Source organism: Excalfactoria chinensis, chromosome 3, assembly GCF_039878825.1.
Source record: "Excalfactoria chinensis isolate bCotChi1 chromosome 3, bCotChi1.hap2, whole genome shotgun sequence".
In the NCBI taxonomy this organism is placed as follows: domain Eukaryota; kingdom Metazoa; phylum Chordata; class Aves; order Galliformes; family Phasianidae; genus Excalfactoria; species Excalfactoria chinensis.
The window spans coordinates 39,759,067-39,778,756 of record NC_092827.1 but is presented as its reverse complement, the minus strand read 5'-3'; the positions used below and the strand labels follow the sequence as shown (position 1 = coordinate 39,778,756).

General features: G+C 46.2%; 1 protein-coding gene across 2 annotated transcripts in view; it reads right to left on the bottom strand.

Moving 5' to 3' along the window:
- LIN28B (lin-28 homolog B) overlaps positions 1–11,503 on the bottom strand; it is an 85,449-nt gene extending 73,946 nt beyond the window's left edge. For both annotated transcript variants that reach the window (XM_072332647.1, XM_072332648.1), the window contains exons 1-2: positions 11,316–11,503; positions 2,921–2,969 (exon numbers count right to left, since the gene is read on the bottom strand). In XM_072332647.1, the coding sequence (XP_072188748.1) occupies positions 2,921–2,954 (34 nt within the window). In that variant the 5' untranslated portion in view covers positions 2,955–2,969; positions 11,316–11,503. The remainder of the gene's footprint in view (positions 1–2,920; positions 2,970–11,315) is intronic.
- Positions 11,504–19,690: the final 8,187 nt, after the last annotated feature.

Sequence of the window (19,690 nt, the reverse complement as noted above, 5' to 3'; positions counted from 1 at the left end):
GCCCATCGCTCTCATCTCCGTAGCAAAGGTACAAATGGAGGTAACAAACGGCGACTTTGCTTTCTCTCGCCGCCCACCCGCGTGTCGCCGCGTCACGCGCTCTTTCCACGCCGCCCGCCCCTCGGGCTCCGCTCCTTTCCCATTAGCTGCCCTCGGCCGGGCCGGCAGAGGTGCCCGCGGGCTGCAGCCCTGAATTCCTCCGCAGCCTCCAGCCGGACGTTTCCCAGAGGTTAGTTCGGCAGCCGGCTTCCTGCGCTGAGCTGCTCCCAGCACCGCTCCCCTCTGCTCGTAGCCTCCTCCCTCCGTGCGACAGCGATTATTTTACCATATTAAATCTCGGTAATCTTAGATGGTTGGATCTTATGGCCGTGACGATTTCTAATATATAATAAATACAGGAGATGTTAATGCGTGTGAAACCCCAACCGTGGAGGAGAAAGTCAGGTCACCTGCGGGAAAAACGCTTAACACGGGCTGGAAGTGTCGGAGAGCACTGCCAGGGCAGTGGAATACCCCAAACTAGGAGCTCCCTCCTTTAAAACACACTCCATGTGCGTGGCAATAAGGATCCACTGGATGGGAGTGTGTGGGATGAACAGGCACAAACGCTTCTCAAGCCCATCAGATGGTTCCAAGAAGTCCCTGGTCAGTACCTTTCATTTAAAATAAAAGCAATTACACGATGTTTTTCGATTAAGAAATTAAAAACGAGAGATCAGTAACCGCAAATATATTTGTTGTATTTACGGTGCAAAATAAACGTGGGGTTTGTGAAACGGGTGTGTGTGTGTGTGTGTGTGTGTGTCTATGCAAGGAGCCTTTCCTGCGATTTTCAGGCCTCCAGTATTAGTGGAATTAAGGTCGGGGTCACCGGACCGGGCGGCGGTGTCAGATGTTATCGGCTCACTCATTTCCTGCGGGGACATCGGCCTTTCAAGTGCTGAGGGAGAGAGCTGTGGCAGCCGGGGGGCTGCGGGGAGAGAGAGAGGGAGAGAAAACAGAAAGAGAAGAAATAAAGAATGAAAAAAGAAGAGCGGAGCACAGCCCAGCGATGCCCTCACAGGACCCATTCGCTGAGAATCAGCCCTGATTTTTCCCGTTGGAGGGGGCGGGCAGCCCAGGGAATAAACGTGAACAAGCCTATCGAACGGGTCGGGGCGAAGTGAGCTGAATGGCGGCAGCCCGCAGACACTGAGGTGTTTCTGTCCTTACGTTTCGCTACGGAGATGCTAATTTGGGTAAAGACAACTACAGGAAGCGGATCGTTGTCTGTGTAAACGCACTGCGAGCCCGCTTGGAACTACGTAATCACCGGCGGTAGTTTTTTCTTGCCACATTCATAAAACTTTTCAAAGTCGTAACTCCGATTTCTTCTACCCCTTCAAAAAAACAACAACAAAATCCCACACCAAGCCACATCTACAAAGACGGCAACAACGACACAAACCCGGCAGCGCTCCGCGTGCCTCCGAACCAACCCCGGGGTTACACGTGAAGCGGAGCCGCAGCTCCAGCCGCTCTCCACCCGAGCCGCCCTCCCAGAGCGGAGGAAGCCCCTCCCCGCGGGGGTCGGCGGGGCCGCCCTCCTGCCCCGCGCCGGGCAGCGCCCCCTGCGCCGGAGAGCCGGGGAACGGCAGCGTACAGAGCGTAGGGCTTCCGAGGGCGGGGAGCCCGGTCCCGGGTCTCGCTCAGCCCCGGAAGACCCATTAAGGGAGATCAAAGCTGCCGAGCTGCCCGCCGTGCCGGCTTCAGGTATCCCCGTGGGCCGGCTCGCTCCCCGCCCTCCGGACCCGACGTGATGGCGGTGGAGCTGCCGAGGCGGCGGGCTCTTCCCGCCAAAACCGTCTCACCTACGCGCCCGAAGCCGCCCCCTCCTTTCCGCCGCACGACAGACGCGGCGCAGCGCTCGGCCCGAGGGCAGGCTCTGCTCGGCTCAGCTCTGCGCTGCTTGTCGCGCTCCGCCGCCGGCAGCGGCCCTGCGGCTCCGGGGCCCGCTTCCCGGCGCCCGGCACCCCCGGAGGCCGCGTGAAGTGTCGTCCGTGCCCCGCCGCCCCCCCACGCGGAGCGCCGCTTTCCATCCTCCATTCGACGCCCCCAGAAAACGCGGCTCCCTTCAGAGGCGGAAAGGTGGCGGCGTGCCGCCCTGCCCAGAAGCGGGGCTCTGCCCTCCTCCCCACCCACCCGGAGGAACGCGTTTAACGAACAGCGAAACTTTTCTAACCACGAAACGAATGACGCGAGCCGCGCTGCGCTCCGGCTGTCCCGAGGCGGGAGGCGCGGAGGCAACGCTCACCCGCGCCAGGCGGGCAGCGGCGCGCCGACGGTTCCGCCGCGGCAATCCGTGCCTCCGAAAGGGCTGCCGGGGCGCCCGCCTACGCCGAGCGCGCAGCCCTCAGCGCCATTCAGCACACAGGTGGGCGCCCATCCCCGCCGGCCCGCGGGACTCCGCCGTGCCGCGAGCGCGCAACCACCGCCCCTCAGCGGCGCGGCTCTTCTCCGCGGGCGCTCCGCGCCTCCCGCTCCGCGCATGCTCTACGGCGGGCGGGCGCCCGGGGGAGGGTCCCACCGCCACAGCACCTCGAAGGCGCCACGGAAATAGGTCACCGAATTGGGATCTTAGCGACTGAGGTGCGCAGAGCACCTCTGTGGTACCGCAAGAGCATCTGGGCTCATAAAAGTGTACAGTAGGTGCCCAAAGGTGTGTTACTCCAAATTAACTTCCTCTACAGGATGATGTTTACTTGTCGTATTCCAAGTACATTGAGAGAGAACTCTGAAGCTCGTGCATGAAACCAATGATTCTTCCAGGAAAGTAAACGAACTGGGATGCAGTCACTGGGGCAGTGGGACAGAAGCACGACAGCACTGCAGATTCACAGATACAAAGTGAGCCACGTAAGATGCTACAGAAAGGACTGACCTGAGCCTGAGGAGACCTTCTTGAATGACCTCATCGTCTTCTGAGGAACCTAGAATCAGAGAGCTGGAGTCAGTGCTGTGTACATTGTACCGAGTTCCATATTTAATTACCTCTTCTCCAGTTTAACGGCTCATTAAAAGGCCATAAAATGCCAGTACTTGGCTCTGTGAAGTGACCTGTAACCAGACGGACTGCGAGACTTACCTAGCTCATCAGAAACACCAGGAGATAACCAAGACATAGCATGAAAACCTGCCGAGTCTCTCTTTTTAAAGCATCCTTAAAAGCATCCTCCCTTTTACTGCGCTCAAGAAAGCTGCGCAGCTGATGGCAACAGAAGGAAGAGACACAGATTTGCAGGACAGTGGAAGCTGTTCTTTTCCTTTATCAATATTTAAAGGCAGTAGGTAACTTAAGAGCTTGTGACTCTTGTTTTCCCTATGTGTAAATCGTACAAATTAAGCGCTCAGTCATACATGATACATGATACTAAAAAGTGATAAAAAAGAGACTGTTTGGTATCTTTGCTTGTCAAAACTGGAACTCAGTGCCAAGTTGAGAAAAATATTTTCAATTAAATCAGATAGAGAATTACAATGTAATTTGTTACAAAGCTACATTCTACATCCCAAACAGAACAAACTCGGTTATTCACAAAAATACAGGTGTTTAGCTTTAGCAAAACTCCATGGAAAGTACACTTTAGACCCAGCTGAGCAAGGCCTGGCTAAGTCTGTACAATAAAATACCACGCAGAAACCAAGTATCACAGGCAGTGGGAAGCATGGAGGAAAAGACCTTGGTTTTGGGTAATCGTGTGAGTCAGGCTATCCAGTCTGTTCAATACGAGAAAGATGAATAGGCAGGAGCATGCACAAACTCACCTGCTACAAACCTGTCCACTTGTCACCCTCTCCTACCTTTCAGTTCATTTACTTTAACTAAAACGTGGCCAAGGCATGCATCGTCCTGTTTAGATATAAGACTGATTCTCTTCTCTTTCAGAGAAATCTAAGATTTGTCTTTTTCCCCATGGAAGAGTGTGGCCTGACCCCTGTTTTTCCTGGGTGGGAGGGAAGAATATTCCACTAGAAGTGATTGAAGGCAGAAGATGAATTATCAAAGACAAACGAGAATCAAATTTCTCTAGCTTCCTCTTCCCCCCACGCCCAGTTATTCTGTGTCCCTTACAACGCTGGGAATTGGAAAACGGTGCAGCGCTGTCTTTCCTTTCTGTGCAATGACAGCAGAAAGCAAATTCAGCCCCTCCCCCTTGGTAATAACTGGGTTTTCCGTAAGAATTGCGTGGACTTGTGCTCTGCGTTGAACCTATCGCTGCTTTTACACCTTCAAACACTATAGTCCAATCTCTGTGTTCTCTCCTTTGTCCTGCCAACCTGTGGCTACATGGCTTTTGTGTCTTTCGGATTTACTTGCATTATTTATGCGACATAATGAAATATGCAAGCATAGAGTAAAGGATCTGTTCTTGGCTTTGACGTGAAGTCTGCCTCAGTTTATGAAGAGACTAAAACTAAAGCACAGTTCTTAAAAACTGTGACAGAAAACAGCACAAACACAAGTTACTCTTGTTTCCAGTATCAGTGTCCCACAGCTTTTGTAAGCACTGCGTATTTGAAAATGCTACATAAACATACCACGTTATTAAGGAGAAGGGAGATGCAATTTTATATAGTTACATATAAAGTAGTTGTTTTAAATAACTTCCCAAGAAGACGCACAGAACTCACCACCAGGGATGTCAGTGTGGAAAAGCCTGAGCATTCTAGGAACTCATTCAATCCAGACAGCTTAAATGAAAAACTGAGGAGCGTGTCTTTTGCTGCATCCCACTGCAATCTACAAGAGCTCAGTCGCTGACTTAAAGGGAAGCAAGGCTGGGCTCTGAAATGACTGATGAGTGACTTTCCCACATCCCCTCACACTGTACAAAATGAAAGAAATCAGGTAGGCTTGTTGGTTCTGAAATTATTTTGTTATTTCCATCGACTATACAACTTTGAATGCTAAATGGCGTTTAAGAGTTAAGTACTGAACAGCAAGATACTTTAAAGATATTCTGGTAGACAACAACAGCAACCCACATCTCTTTACAAGTAGCACACTGTATAATCCAACTCGCTCAGTAGCTTGTATCGTTTATTTTTTGACAACTTCTTACTCTTATCTTCCACTGATCAATAAGCTTATATATGGTTTTGTTTAAAAAAGCCTCTTTGCTAAGCAGTGTTTTGATTTCACATCATAAACCCATTAGCGTGGGGAAGTTCGCTGCCTGAGAGATTCAGAAATGTAATTTCCTCAGATGAAAGTAAAGTTGACATAAATAGTTACCCCATTAAATAAGTTATTGTGGTTTCCTCGACAAATAAGTCAAAAATGAAATTGCAGAGGCTAACCCTGCTTCTTTCACAGGCAGTGGCAGCGAGGGGACCGATTTCTCCCAGAGAGTAAAGCCACAGGTATTTATTTTCCAGGAATGGCTACTGTAAGCACTACCTGGAATGAGGGGAGGAGGAGAAAACTCACCAATACTTCCTGCTGTAACAAACGAGGAGCAGGGGAAAAAAGTGCAGCGTTAAGGGAGCTCTTTAGTAGCACTCATCAGCAGTGAAGGCTTAAATGGATGAATGCTACAAAAGACACCCAAAACTTAAAACCTCTATATACAGAGGTTTTATATATTATAAGATATATATATATATATTGTCTATATTTTTAACCAATCGAAAAATAACTAACCGTTATCTTTTGCTTACAGTTGCTGGCTGAAGCACTGCACTCACAGTACTTTGGCTTCAGAAATCATGAGCAATCAACTTGTTTTAAGAATATTCACCTGTGTTCTTGATTGTGCGGTTCTAAATAATGGATATGATCCTGAGGTGTTCTCGTTGTTTTAAATCTTCTTCTGTATTCGTTTCGTTATGTAAAATAGAATGAAACGCACAACAAAAGACTCCTGAAGATGGATGCTCAGGTGTCAGTATCCCTATGGAATTACAGGGGTAAAAAATATATGTATATGTTCTCATAATTCAATTCAATCTAGGCAAAAATTTATTGAAAATATTAGCAAGAGAGTACATCTTGAGTGCATGTGAGAACTCCAAGCATCGATGCTGAAATACTTCACAAATTCATTAAACAATAGCTAAGAAAAACCCACTTTTTATTCATTGAGTCCTGTTTTGTAACTGATGTGATGTAGGATAGTTACAGTTTGAATAGGACACAAGTTTCTCTTTAAGATGAAATACTATTGTTACATTAATATGGACAGCATTTTTGCATTAAAATGTTGAAGATTCATCTAACTTAGAGCTTTAATAATACGCACTGAAGAAACATCCTGAACAATACTGTTTTTATTTACAAACAGGCATTAGATAACCCCAGTTCTTAAGAGTATTTCATTTATGTAATCTGTAGTTTCATGTGGTCTGCATTTAATTGTACAAAGGTTAAGCAGCCGAACAGTAATTACTTAATAGAAACCAATGAAAACCAAGTACGTTACGGCTCACATTTTACAAGATTCAAAGACAAGCTTTTCAAAATACACGATTAAGAGAAGTGCAGCCAACAACTCCTACTGCTGCTCTTCCTACTTCGTTTTTGTTGGCAGCGCTTTGATCCCCACTTACGGTTACTACAGGCATTTCACAATAGCCACAACTCATTTACTACAGGTTCTGTATGCTCCTAAGCAAACGAAATCACAAGAAACAACCTTCCTTCTGGTGGTATTCATTTGCTTTCAGACTGATTTTTTTATCATCATTACTTTTAAACTAATTCCTTTCATGGAAAAATAAAACTCACTACCTTTAAAAGACGCAATCCTAAAGCCATTGGTACATCAGCATATTCTTCAGATACTGTACTTATTTTTGTGTCTGAGAAGCCACGTTAACTTGTAAGTTCACAGCCAGAGAATAACATTTCTCTGCAAACAAAACAACATAAATGAAGCCCTGCGGAGAGGTATTTCAAAGGCCAAAGGAAGAAAGATGTGTGTACCTACAGCGGGAAGAAGGCAAATTAAATACTTCAGTTTTTAGTTAAAGGAATTTTTTTTCCCCCCCCATTCTTCAAGGTTAAATCAAACTGAATGTGTATCATACATGTTTGGTGTGAAAACATCACAGGTTGTAACCCAGAATCCCGTGTGCTTTTTCTCAATGTAAAAGCATTATTTAACCAAGTTGAGAAGTAGTAAACTGCATAATTTATAATCTGCACTTAGTACAAAAATGCTCCCACTAATTAATAGCTTAACACCAGCCCATTGAAAGCAACTGCGCTACAATGACTTGTGTTAAAAAAGATTCCACAGACTTTGGTTTGATTTTGTATAATAACTTCAGCACGGTTTGCTCAAACCTCCACTCTGAGATGCTCTACGTTATGCTGATAATTGTTCTGATGGAAGTTACTCTGAATTTATGGCATATCCTTTCCCTTGCACGTATTTTTGTTTTATTTCTACATGCCAGTACACTACAAAAGAGATCATTTTTTTCCTTGGATTGCTGAGTTAATACTTGAGAATGGGGTGTTAGTGGCACATCACTAAAAAGTCACGATCTCTTTAAAAATCAATGCACACATCAGATAGGTGCAGGAGACGCAGCGCCAGGAAGAAAACAAGGAAGGTGCGACGGGATACAAAAATACCATTGAGGATGCAAAACTGAACAGTGTAATTTGTGGGCACGTGTTGCAATACTGCACATGGTGTGATCCAATGTCACCCGCATAACATTTATTAAATACATTCAGAACATTGTAGGAAGTATGATTTAACATATGTGTGGTGTTAATAATCAAAGTACTGAAACAATCCCTTCAAACAGAAGTCGGTCTTAATTAAAGAATACAGAAGCACACACAGCAAAATGATAAGCACATTTACACTGTAGTTCAATGAACACTTTCCAGGTCTATGTAATTATTGCCCACTGACTTGCAAAATGCTGCAGAGCACAAGCTGGACTTCTGGGAAGTGCTTTGCTAGAAAACATTAGGAGAGGCACCAATACCAAAATGCAAGTACCTGCAGCTTAACCCCATTGAAATCACAGCATGTATCCAAGGGATAGACTTTTTTTTTCCCTGAGATTACTGGAAGTGGCTATTTCTGTTCTCGGTCTTCATGCATAAATTGTAAATACAGACAACAAATTATGAAATGTTAAACATTTAAACCTGTTTGTTAATAGTCAAACCTGTACCTGCATCAGCAGCAGTAGCACGTATGTAATACTAAACCACATTAAGGAAAGGAGGGAATTGTGCATAACTACGGCGAGTTCTCCGTTAAAATTGACTAGTTAATATCACAGCTCCAGCTTTTCTGTATAATTAAGCTTTTGTTCAACCATGAAAAAACCAGAAACCGACTGCTTGAAAATGAGCTGCGTGACCTTTGTCCTGGTTTGTCACCTTTGACCTTTAATTCGAAGACCTTGCATATCAATGGGTTCTATTTTTAGAAGCCCAACGCTAAGGAAGCAGCACACTTTTTCACTTTCTGTCCTCCCATACGCGATCTCGCAGGTTGTTTTCCTTTTCATAACACCTATGCATCAAGCCACGGTGGCATATTTGTTTTCTTTTCATCACACAGCTGCGTTGGAAACACCCAGCATTGCAATGACAGCGAATGAACACTTGTCTGTGTGCTGAAAAAAAAAAGCCCAACAGAAAACCTTACTTTTTTTTAACTGCCCTGGAGATGCCTAAGCACATTAAAGGGAATTAAATAAAATAATATTATGGGTTGCGTGCCTTTCTAAATGTGATGTCCCTTTTTACAGAGAGAAAGGGAAGCCCCTCATGTTTGCTTGTGCTGCTGCTGACTGGTACCTGCCTGCCCGAGCCCTCCCTGCGCCGCCAGCAGCTATTTCACTCCCATCACTACGTGCCGGTTTGCTATCAGCTTTCAGAACGTCCTCTCATAAACCAAACGTGCGGTTACAGACAGCGAACAGCACGCTCCCGCCCGATGGCCAGCTTCAGCGCCACTTCCATTTTGTGTAGGTAACGTTACACTTTGTAAGTTGTCTACACAAAAATCTCTCCGGCCGGAAGGAATCATTTACCGAACAAGAAAGCTCGGCGATCGATCTCACCACCAGCACCCCGCGCCGCAGCGACGCGGTGCGCTCCGTGCAGCCGCCCCCGCTCCCGCCGCGCGCGGCACCCCCTGCGCCGCGGGGCCGGGCCGTGCGGCGTTCAGCACTGCGGCCAGCGACAGCCGGCAGCTCGCAGCGCGGGCACCGAGCGCCGCCCGCCCGCCGCGCCGGGACCGTGCGAGACGCCGCGGCGCTGAACGAACGCGGCTCTCCCAGCAGCGGCTGGGGCTCGGCGGCTCGGGCGGCCGGTGGCCCGCCGCGTCCACGCGGTAGTAGGACAGCGAGAGCTGGGGCCTAGGACGGAGGGGGCCTGCGTTCTTCCTTCACGTACTTACCGCTGTTTCCTCTTTTCTTAAGGCACGTCAGAAAACACGTTTTCGAATTTAAAAGAGAAAATAAGCACAGCTCTGCTGAAACCGGGATGGAGGCACATGCCCTGTGCTGAATGTGCTTTCAATTGGACCGCTGTCTGCCATAACGATGCAGGCACTACTGCAGCAGCACCTCTGCTACAGCACCAACACCAGTCCCAGGCTGCTACCTGCAGCATTTGTTTCACTACCACAAAGGCAATCCTGCTGTGTTAATTATTAAGGTAATAATTTCATTCACTATCGATTATTACTGCCTTGTACTAAGGGGACAGCACGCTGTCGCTCTCTGAAGCACTGTGACTTAGCTGCACATCTTATCAATTGTTTTCCAAACAAGCTTCACAGCTCTGCCTCCTCCCAAGTTCGCTTTTGAAATGTGTTTTAATAAGTGACCTCTGTAAAGCAATGCCCACCTACAGGCATGAACCCAACATGCAATACTGCATTTTCATCTGGTATTATATCCGAATGTTGCTGAAATTATACGCAATGACACTGAAATTAACTACAACCAAACTTAACTGTAATTATTATCCTAACAACCAATGCTACGCTCACGGCAGGATGTCTTTTCTGTTCTCGTGAGCATTCACAGCGCTTGCATGCAAGAGGTGAAATGCCAAAGCAGGCTACGGGGTGGGGAAACCCAACCCCAACATATGGCCTATAGGAAAAGGGAAGCAGAATGTGTGTGTATAGAGCAGTGTGCCATCTGTACTGAGATGGGCACACAGCACTGCCGTGCCCTCCCCGCTGCTCAGAGAGCGCCGGACGCCATGTGCTCACACCTACACACGAGCTAAGGAAGGGATGTCACGGACGTACCACATCTCAGGGCAATATGCTCATCAGATTACAATGGGTAATTCCCTCACGTTAGGGCAGAAAAGATTTAACACAAATCTGGAGTTCTCAGACTCGTATGAATCATATTCGTTCTGAACACGTCCGTGTCATGATCTGTAATACCTTGGACAAAACACCTACACGTGCTGCTGCTGAGATGGGCGCTTATTTTTTCAATGAGCCCACTGTTTACCTGACTAAGCGTCATTTACCACAGCCCAACCGCAGTACCCGACCACGGCTGCACGCCCAAACGCGAGGAGACGCGGCAAGTCAACGCCGACCCACTCCGGGGTCGGGCTGGGCACTGCCCTGCGTCCCCAGCAGCAGCCGCCTCGCCCCCACCCCAGCCCTGAGAGCAGAGGCGGAGAAGCAGGCGGCCCGGAGGCGCTCCGCGCTTTATTCGTTCACATGGGGGCACCGTTACCTGCCGAACCCGCCGCCCTCCCTTCGCCCCCCACTCTTCCCCCGTCGCCGCGACCCCGCGCCGCCCGAGGAGCGGTGGGAGCCATTCAAGATGGCGGCCCCTCCGCCGCCCGCACTCCCAGCCCCGCACCGCGCGCACGCCGCTCCCCGCTCGGCCTCCCGCCCCCCATCCCGCGGCAGGGCCGCCCCCTGGCGTCGTGCGGCCGCAGCGCCCCGCCGGGCCCGGCCGCCCCCCGCGCGAGGCGCCGTCCATCGGCGGTCGCCGTTCCCGATTCCCGGCGGGCGGCTCCGCCACACCCCACCCCGCCCCGCCCGGGACCGAACCGCCGCGCAGGTGCCGGCTGCCGTCCGAGCGGCGGCGGCCCGAAGGCGAAGGGAAAAAAAGGTGTGAACCCGGAAGTACACCCGCCCCGCCGGCGGCCGCACGGCACCGAGCGCTGCACGGCACCGAGCGCTCCGCCGCGTAACTTTTCCTCCGGCCGCGGCGGAGTCGCCCGCTCCGCTCCCTGCGCGGGTACCGCGGCGGCGGGAGGGCGAGAGCCGGCGGCCGCGCAGCTCCGCGGAGGAGAGGTGAAGGAGCTCGCTTACCTCCCGCGCGCCATGGTGGCCGGGCTGAGCGGGGCTGCCGTGCCGCGGAGGGGGAGGCGAGCGCCAGGCGCGGACCCCGCCGGACGGGCACCGGGTGGGGGGTTTCGCCTTTGCCGACCGCCGGGAGGACACGGCGGAGAAGGAGAGGCGCGCCGCGGGGGCGGCAGGGAGCGGCCGGCAGGATGGGCGAGCGGGCGGGCGGCGGGCAGACGCGGCCCCAACGCCGTCTCACGCCGCAGCCGCCGCCGCGCACCTGCCCGCTGCCCGCCGCCCTCCTCCGGGCGGGCGCCCGGCGGCTGCGCGCGGGGGCGCTCGAGGACAGCGCGAACCGCGGGCGGGGCGGGGCGGCGGCCTCCGCGCCCTTCAGAGCCGCCTGAGGCCGCGGCCCGGCGCTGAGGCGTGGGGGTGGCTGTGGGTCTCCTTTCTCTGGGGTACGGTCATTAGGCGTCGGGCTGCACTCCTTGGTCGTCGTTTCCCATTGTTGGATTTTCCTTTGTGGGTTTCGTTTCTGAGGCTCCAGGCGGACTTTTTCAGCACGATTAGGGGTCTTATCGTATTTTGGCCAGTGTGCACATCTTTTAATTTCCTTCTCATAAAGAAAGTGTCTCACGGAGCACAGCCTTAGCTGGTGTAAAAAACACTCTGTGTTCTGCCCTGCTTGGCTGGAAAATGTCTCGTGTGAGCAAAGGAATATTTGGAAGATTTGGGGGTGGATGCTGTATACGAGTCCCTGTGTGCTACGGCTCTGGTTAGTTTTAGGTTGGATATTAGGAACCATTTCTTCACAGAAGGAGCGGTGAGGCATTGGCACAGGCTGCAGAGGGACGTGATGCAGTCACCATCCCTGGAGGTGTTCAAGAAACATGTAGATGTGGCACTGAGGGATGTGGTTAGCAGGCATGGTGGGGATAGGTTGGTTGGTATAGGTGATTTTAGAGGTTTTTTCCAACCTGAATTATTCTGTGATTACGTTTACCACTATTTGTACCTCAGTTAATGATTCATACTGCACATGATGTCATGATGTAGAATATTGACAACAATAGCACAAAACCATGACAGTAGGCCATTTGTGTTGGACTGCTATATAGAATATTGTCTGGGATAACGCATAGAAATGTACAAGGAATATATCATTTTCCTAGTGAGATTAACTAAAGCCTTTTCACTTTAGTTAAAAGAAAAAAAAAGAGCCCCGATTCTCAATAAATGGTGCAGTTTTCCTTTGTTTAATGGCGTGTTCATATGTGGGAATTATTTGTTGAACATTTAAAAACAAGGAACTGATATGGGGAGGAAGTTTCTGGTTCCAAGTAACATATTTCTTCTCACCTTCTGGAGACTGGTCCAAGCTCAGAGGTGTTAGACTGAGAAGGGCTACTCTTGGTCCATTCCCATCACTGCTCATAGCAGAGTGTTTGTGTACTCCATTATCCTGAAGAGAGACTTTGGCTTTCTCAGCTTTGCATCCAGTTTCCCATCCTTCCACATTTATCCATCTTTGTGTTGTTTTGGTCAAACTATTTTCTGTTCTTACAGTATCGTCTCTAAGTTCCCAGCCCCTCCATTAGTCGTGCTTTTTTTGCCAGCTTAGTCACAGTCTGAGATTGTTCATAGTTCAGCCTACAATATTTTATGGAGTGTTATTTCTTATAGGTGAGAGTCTTTTAGTCAGGTAATACTCAAATTGCCCCAAACTTTCCAATTATATCTTCAACAAGATAGCTCTTTGATTTTAGATTCTCCATGCCTTCCATTGTCGGCTCTTTACATTTATCTGCAGTCACTTACAGGGGGAAGATTTAAAAGACAGCAATGCTGAGGGACTTTCTGATCTACAGGGATTTGGCTGTAGCATAGAATACCCAGATTACTTTCAACACTTGGTGTTGAAGTGCATGTTCGTAGTTCTCACGCTCTCCCTCCTTATGCTATAGCCAGAGCTACAGAACCTCAGTGAAAGCTTTTCATGTTTTTCGCTGCCACTTTCCCAGATAGGTTCTTGTGCTGAAACTGAGCGAGGGATTTCTCTGCTTTATCCTTTTAGTGACCCTTACTGCTAACACCCTGGAATCATGAAGGAAGAAGCTGTCTGAGTCAAAAGGACAGACAGACAAACGCCAGGCCAGGATGAGGGAAAGAATATATTAAGAGAAAGGGTCTCCTGAGATGAGGACTGTACAAGGGATAAAAAGCCAAGTCTAGAAATCAGAGACTTGCTGGCCAAGAACATTTCTCCTCATATCTGTGTGGTTCATTTGCCGGAGTAGTGTAATCAACAGCAAACAAAGTATGAGTTAAAGAAGTTATTGTTGGCTGGAAGAGCTGTTGTCTGTGTCTGTGGGAAGCAGCAGCTCTACTTCTGTTAGGCTGTGAGGGACTGGGGAAGTGTGTGGGGGAGATGGACTACAAAACCATGGGAAATTGGTAGGAGATCGAGATACACAGAAGGAAGAGGAAAAGAAGATCCAAACTGCATTCTCTGCCATAGCTAGGAATGACTAGGAGCAGTTACAGAGCTCTCTCTTTTCTCTTTCTCCTTTCTTTTTTCCCTTCCAGTTTTAGTCAGTCTCCTTCTTTGCCCTTTGGGATTGTTGTAATTTTTTTAATGACCCAATGAAAATGTTGGTAACAGAGAAGTTGTCTATTTTTCTTCTGTCTTCCTCCTCCTTTATTTGCGTTTCCTAATGGGGCTTAAAAAAAAAAAGAGAAACTTACTCTTTTTAAAATTAGTTTGGAAAAGCTGTGCCAAAATATGCTGTTAGGCTTTATTTTATAGCCTTATGAAAGTCAAGCAGCGTTTTATAAAGCTTTAAATTTTAATATAAGATCCTCAAGAACATTCCAATTTGCAAATCTAGGGAGGTATCTAAACACACGAACATTCAGTATGATAATCAGATGAAACTATTGCAAATGCCTTTTTGTGCATTTATTTAGTTGCAGCCAAGTCAATCGCGTTTCAGTTGAGACTTTGTTACCAGCCCACTGAGAGCAATCTGTCAGATCTCAACTGTTGACTTCTTTAGACTTTTCTAGCCCTTTTCTAAACCTCTAGTATTTACCACCTTTACGAGACTACATTTAATTTGCTTTCTTTGACTGTATGATTGTTTCTGCCCTTGCTCGGTGGCTTTGCTATGCCAGACTGAATCTCAGCCTTCAGCTGGAACAAAGGCTGAGATTATTCTCAGTATTTAGGTTGGTGCAGAAACAGAGGTGTGGAAACTGACTATCCAAGGTATTAAATGATGATCAGGAAGATCAGTATCTAGCTTTTGCTCTAACTCAACAAAAGCAGTAGCAACAGACAAATAGTTGGCAAGCCATTAAGTTTGAATGCTTTTTAAATCGATATGTATAGCCTTTAAAAATAACAGTCATAAGAAGATGTTAACTCAGTGTTAGGAATAAATTCTATTTTATTATGACCGAGGCTGGTTTGTGAGTTTTATTGCATTACACTGTGTGCAGTTTTCATCAGCTCAAACTGTCTGGCTCCTCATAGCAACTTGATTTAAGGAAGTTGAACCGGTTTCCTTGGGGAACTGAAGGCTTAAAAAATTGAATTGTTAGCTGGTAGGAAAAAAGAAAAAAATCAGAATGTTTTTCAAAGTACACAGTGGTGAAGAAAGGAAATGATTACATGGAGTTGGAGGCGTAGAGCGAGAAAGTGCCTGCTTCGTGAATCTGTGGGTGGTAAGCCACAGTTAATTTATACATATACTTTGTTTTTTCATCTACCGTTACTCCAGTCCCAAGAGCTAATTACAGTCATTCAGGTCAGCATGTCTTCATTCTATTGAATATTGAAAAAAATAGGTAGAGGAATTAATAAGACTTAAAGGAGCTTCTCTGCATCTACATCAGACCAGAATAATATGCAGCTAGAAATATAATTTCAAGCACTCATTTTCTGTGTCACTTCTAAGGTTAAACATAAGTTTAAGAGTGAAACCTTAATTGATAAGCAAGTCCTAACGTGCTCAAAAACATAGACTCGAAAATAAGATTCTTTTCACTCCTGGCTTGCCACTGCCACTTCAATGAAAGTAAACTGGAATCTACTCACAGACTGACTGCAGAGGTACACCGTGGTGCTAAAGGGTGAACTGACTGAATCCTATGTTCCTTGAAATGAGGAATGTCTTCAAGCAGGACAGGATCCCTTCATATTTTCCGTACCCTTGTAGTTGAAAAAAACATACTAAGAAAATACATGCAAAGTGTTTTAGTAGATTTTGAGGGGTTTTTTTTGTGACTTTCTTCACAAGTCATGGTAATCTGAGTCCCGTTGGTACTTGCTATCAGAACTAAGTTGGAAAACAATTCAGAATCCAAAATGTGAGGTGGAAAAGGAGGCATGGCATGGAGCTCTTAGCAACTCCTCCTTATTTAATTGTTCAGATATGCAAAAACCTTACAGGTAACAGCCAGAGATAAAAATCATGGAATGAAAAGAGAAAAAGAAGTGCTTCCTGGCCACGGTTTTACTAGGAAGCAGAAGGTTAGCTCATTGTGAGAAGATTTAAAGACTTTTTCCAACATTATATATATGTGTGTGTGTGTGTGCATACATTAAATAAATAAATAAATAGCATGTCTGAGTCTTAGAAGTGAGCAAATTCTCTGTACAGTCAGGGACTAAGTGTTGCTGATGAAAAGGAGGGCAGGGAAACTGGAGCATCCAAAATCTGACAGTTACGGAAGGACCAAGTGTGAGTACTGGCAATGCTTGACTGCTTGATTAGGCCACCGAAGAGAAGACTTCATGCCAGAGCCAGGTGGAGATAGGGGAAGAGAAAACATAAGGCTGATGCTCAGCAGCTGGAAAGCTGAGCGATGAACTGTGAATATATAAAAAACATCCAACTGTCTGCATTTTATCTCTCAGGAACAGAGCAGTGGCATCGTGTGACGGATACCCTGGAGTTATTAGGTTTCATTGTATAGGCTACTAAAGTGCAAAGCTAAATCCATAGCTAGAAAAAAACTTCACTGCAGGCAATGGAAATATCAAAGAAATTATACTAGACCCCAGTACTCTAAGTAGTAAACATGTACTTTCTAGCTTTAAGCACAGTCCTTTTTGCCAAGGTAGTTTATTTGTATCTTTGCAATATATCATATATTTAAGGAGTTGAAAGCTGCTCTTTTTTGTTTTTCTTCAAGTACCATGCTTCAGTTTTCATGTGATAGAGTATCCTCTCCTAATCCTAGCTCTATTTTAATTTATCAAAACACATTGACCTGAGTTTCCCGTTCCTCTTTTATTATCAAGAGATAAAAAGTTGTAGTGATACAGATCAGTGGAGAGAAGACTTTTCCATCCTTGCACACATGACTGAGTGTTTGTACTGGAAAATATCACCCAGTAAATAAGTGTGAAAGAATCTAATTGTATCTGAATTATTTTGGTAAGAGTATGTTCATAGTTCCACTCATTTATTGTTTTCATGTTATTTATTAGCAGTGCCCACTTGTGACTATAATTATAGTTGTAGGTGACCCAGTATTAACAGAAGAATGATAATTTCCTGTGACCTAGATTTCTGCATTGGGAACAATAACATACCAGCTCCGCCTAATGGAATCAGCCTCAAATACCGTGACCTTTGGTTTACTCAACCTTTTGCTTCCATTGTTAATTAAACATGCATTATGGTTAGTGTAGAGGAGATCATTTGTTCATTATTAAAAATCAGGCTTGCTTTCTTTTGTAGGAAGGTGAAAATATAGAGAGCCCACAAAACAACAGTCCTGAAATGAAGAGTTGAAACATTACTGAGAGAGATTAAAACTGCGATCTGTACAGCTTGAAGCAGTATGGAGATATAATGCAAGTAAGACGAAGTCAATTAATTATTGGACAAAGCAGAACTTATGTGCTGGTATATGTGGGATTTGTACTTGCTTCAAGGTGCTGGGTTGATTTTTTTGTCGTTGTTATTGGGTGTTTTTTTTTTGCATAAACAAATGTAACATTGATAAAAGATAACAGATTGGAAAGCCTTTGAAAGCAACCAGGTTTACAGTACTGCAACGTGGGAAGTTTCTGCAAGACACCAACATCTTTTGGTCCTGACCTGGAGGATCTGTTTTCAGAAACAAGTACAATTGGGAAGAGGCGGTGTTCTAGATGACGTAACATTGGTTCCTCGGGTAGATCTTGGTTCTTTTCTCAGGTGTGAACTCTTTTCATATGGACAACATCTCATACTATGGTTTGAGCCATTCATTAAGCTGGAAGGGCCACTGGAAAAGCATTCCACATCAAACATTCTGTTGCAAACGTGTGGCAAATATTATATTTTCACTGAGTGAATTTTCCTGTATTTCAATCTGTGCTCATTGCTTCTTCTCCCATTATAGAATCCCTTTATAGAATCATGGAACCATTTATTTTGGGAAGGATCCTTACGATCATCAGATTCAGCCATCAAACTAACACAACCAAGTCTGTCAATGAACCCTAGACAATGCCCCTGAGCAACACATCCACACGTCTCTTAAATACATCCAGGGATGGTGACTCCACCACTTCCTTGAGCAGCCCATTCCATCACCTGATCACCCTTTCCATGAGTAAATTCTTTCCAGTATCCATTCTAAACCTTCCTTGATGCAACAGGAGGCCATTTCTTTATGCCCTGTCACTGGATATCAACAAGTGCCTTCTCCAATCTAAATGACTCTTGCTGTCTCAGCCTCTGCCTGTATGACAGACGCTGCAATCCGTTAATGATCTTAGTGGCTCTTCACTGGACCAACTCAACTTATTACATACATATACAGGACATCAATCATGTGACCTTGCAGTCATATGGCAGTCACCCAGTACAAGTGCATACTTCAAATATTTGACATTGCTAAGCACTTTTCAGTATCATTCTTATGCTTACAAATGTATTGCTGACTCGCATTGCTTTTTAACCTGTTATATGTGTGTACTGCTATTCAGAGGGGCCTGGACAGGCAGGAGAAAAAATGGGCTGAGGAGGATCCCATGAGTTCCACTGAGGGAAGTGCTATGATCTGGGGAGGAATAACACAGTGAACCAGCACTTGCTGGGGGCTGACTGGATAGAAAGCAGCAAAAAAAAAAGAGCTGCAGGTCCAAGTGGACACCAAGTTGAACATAAGTCAGAAGAAGGAAAGTCAACAGCACCCCAATCTGCAGGATGCAAGGAGTGTTGCCAGGAAGTTGAGGGAGGTGATCCTTCTGTTCAGTGCTTGTGAGATACATTTGGAATACAGTTTTGGGCTTCCTAGTGCAAGAGGGATGCTGGACTGAGTCCAGCAAAGGGCCACAAAGATTATTAAGGGATTGTAGCGTGTGCCATGTGGAGAGAGGCTGAGATAGCTGCAGCAGTTCAGCCTGGATAAGAGAAGGCACAGGGGGAACTCATGCAGTAGAGAAGGCAGAACCTGCTTCTCTCAGTGGTGCTCAGTGAAAAGACAAGAGGCAAAAAATGTAAAGTCTGAGTAAATCTGCTCACATACAACAGTAACATATACTGCAGTACGTAGATCTAATTGTATCACCAGGTATTATGTTCATGGTGTAAGTCCAATTGTCACTGAGAAAACAGTGTATCTCAGAACTAACAGGCTATTTGTCTTCTCATGGCTGAGAACTTTCCTCAGGGCGTTGGCCAGCTGGCACAGAGTAGCCAGGTCTACATTATTAACGCATCTGGAAGTGATCCTCATGCACTAACTCCTGAGCTGCACCCTAGAATTGCTGCACTGTTCATGTAGATGAGCAAAATCCTGTCTTCAGACCCATTTTCTGGCACCACGCAGTTTACTGCTATACTTGTATCCGCAGGCTTCTCATCACACTGTCTGTTCTTGCTGCTGATGGTTATAATGACTGAGCTGGAAAGTGAATGACCATCAAACACCTAATTTTTAGTCATTAGACTATTTTTTTTTCTCATAAAGCAAAACCTTAGAAAGTTAAGGAAATTGTATTTGATAGTGCAATTTTAGAGATTATTTAGGTTGCTAGCAAAGCTGAAGAAACTGAACAGATAAAGATTTGCCAGAGATCATGGAGATGTGAATAAATCTGAATAAAGTATCAGCTGAAAGTAGTGCTGTAATAAAACATCGTAGCACTTCATGTATAGATTTTTACTTTTAAGGAAATGATCTCTTTTGCATTAAATGAAGGGCGATTGCAGATCTGACCTTATAAGTACCAATAACTGCAGCTTTCATTACATTTTGGATTAAAAAAAAGAAAACAAAAAGAGTTGTATATTTATGTTTATACATTTTCCTTCTGTTGTAACTCTTACATCACCAATCAATTAAGCCATTGCATGCTAGCTCTTTGGGATTCCTGTAAGGACATTGAAATATTAGTT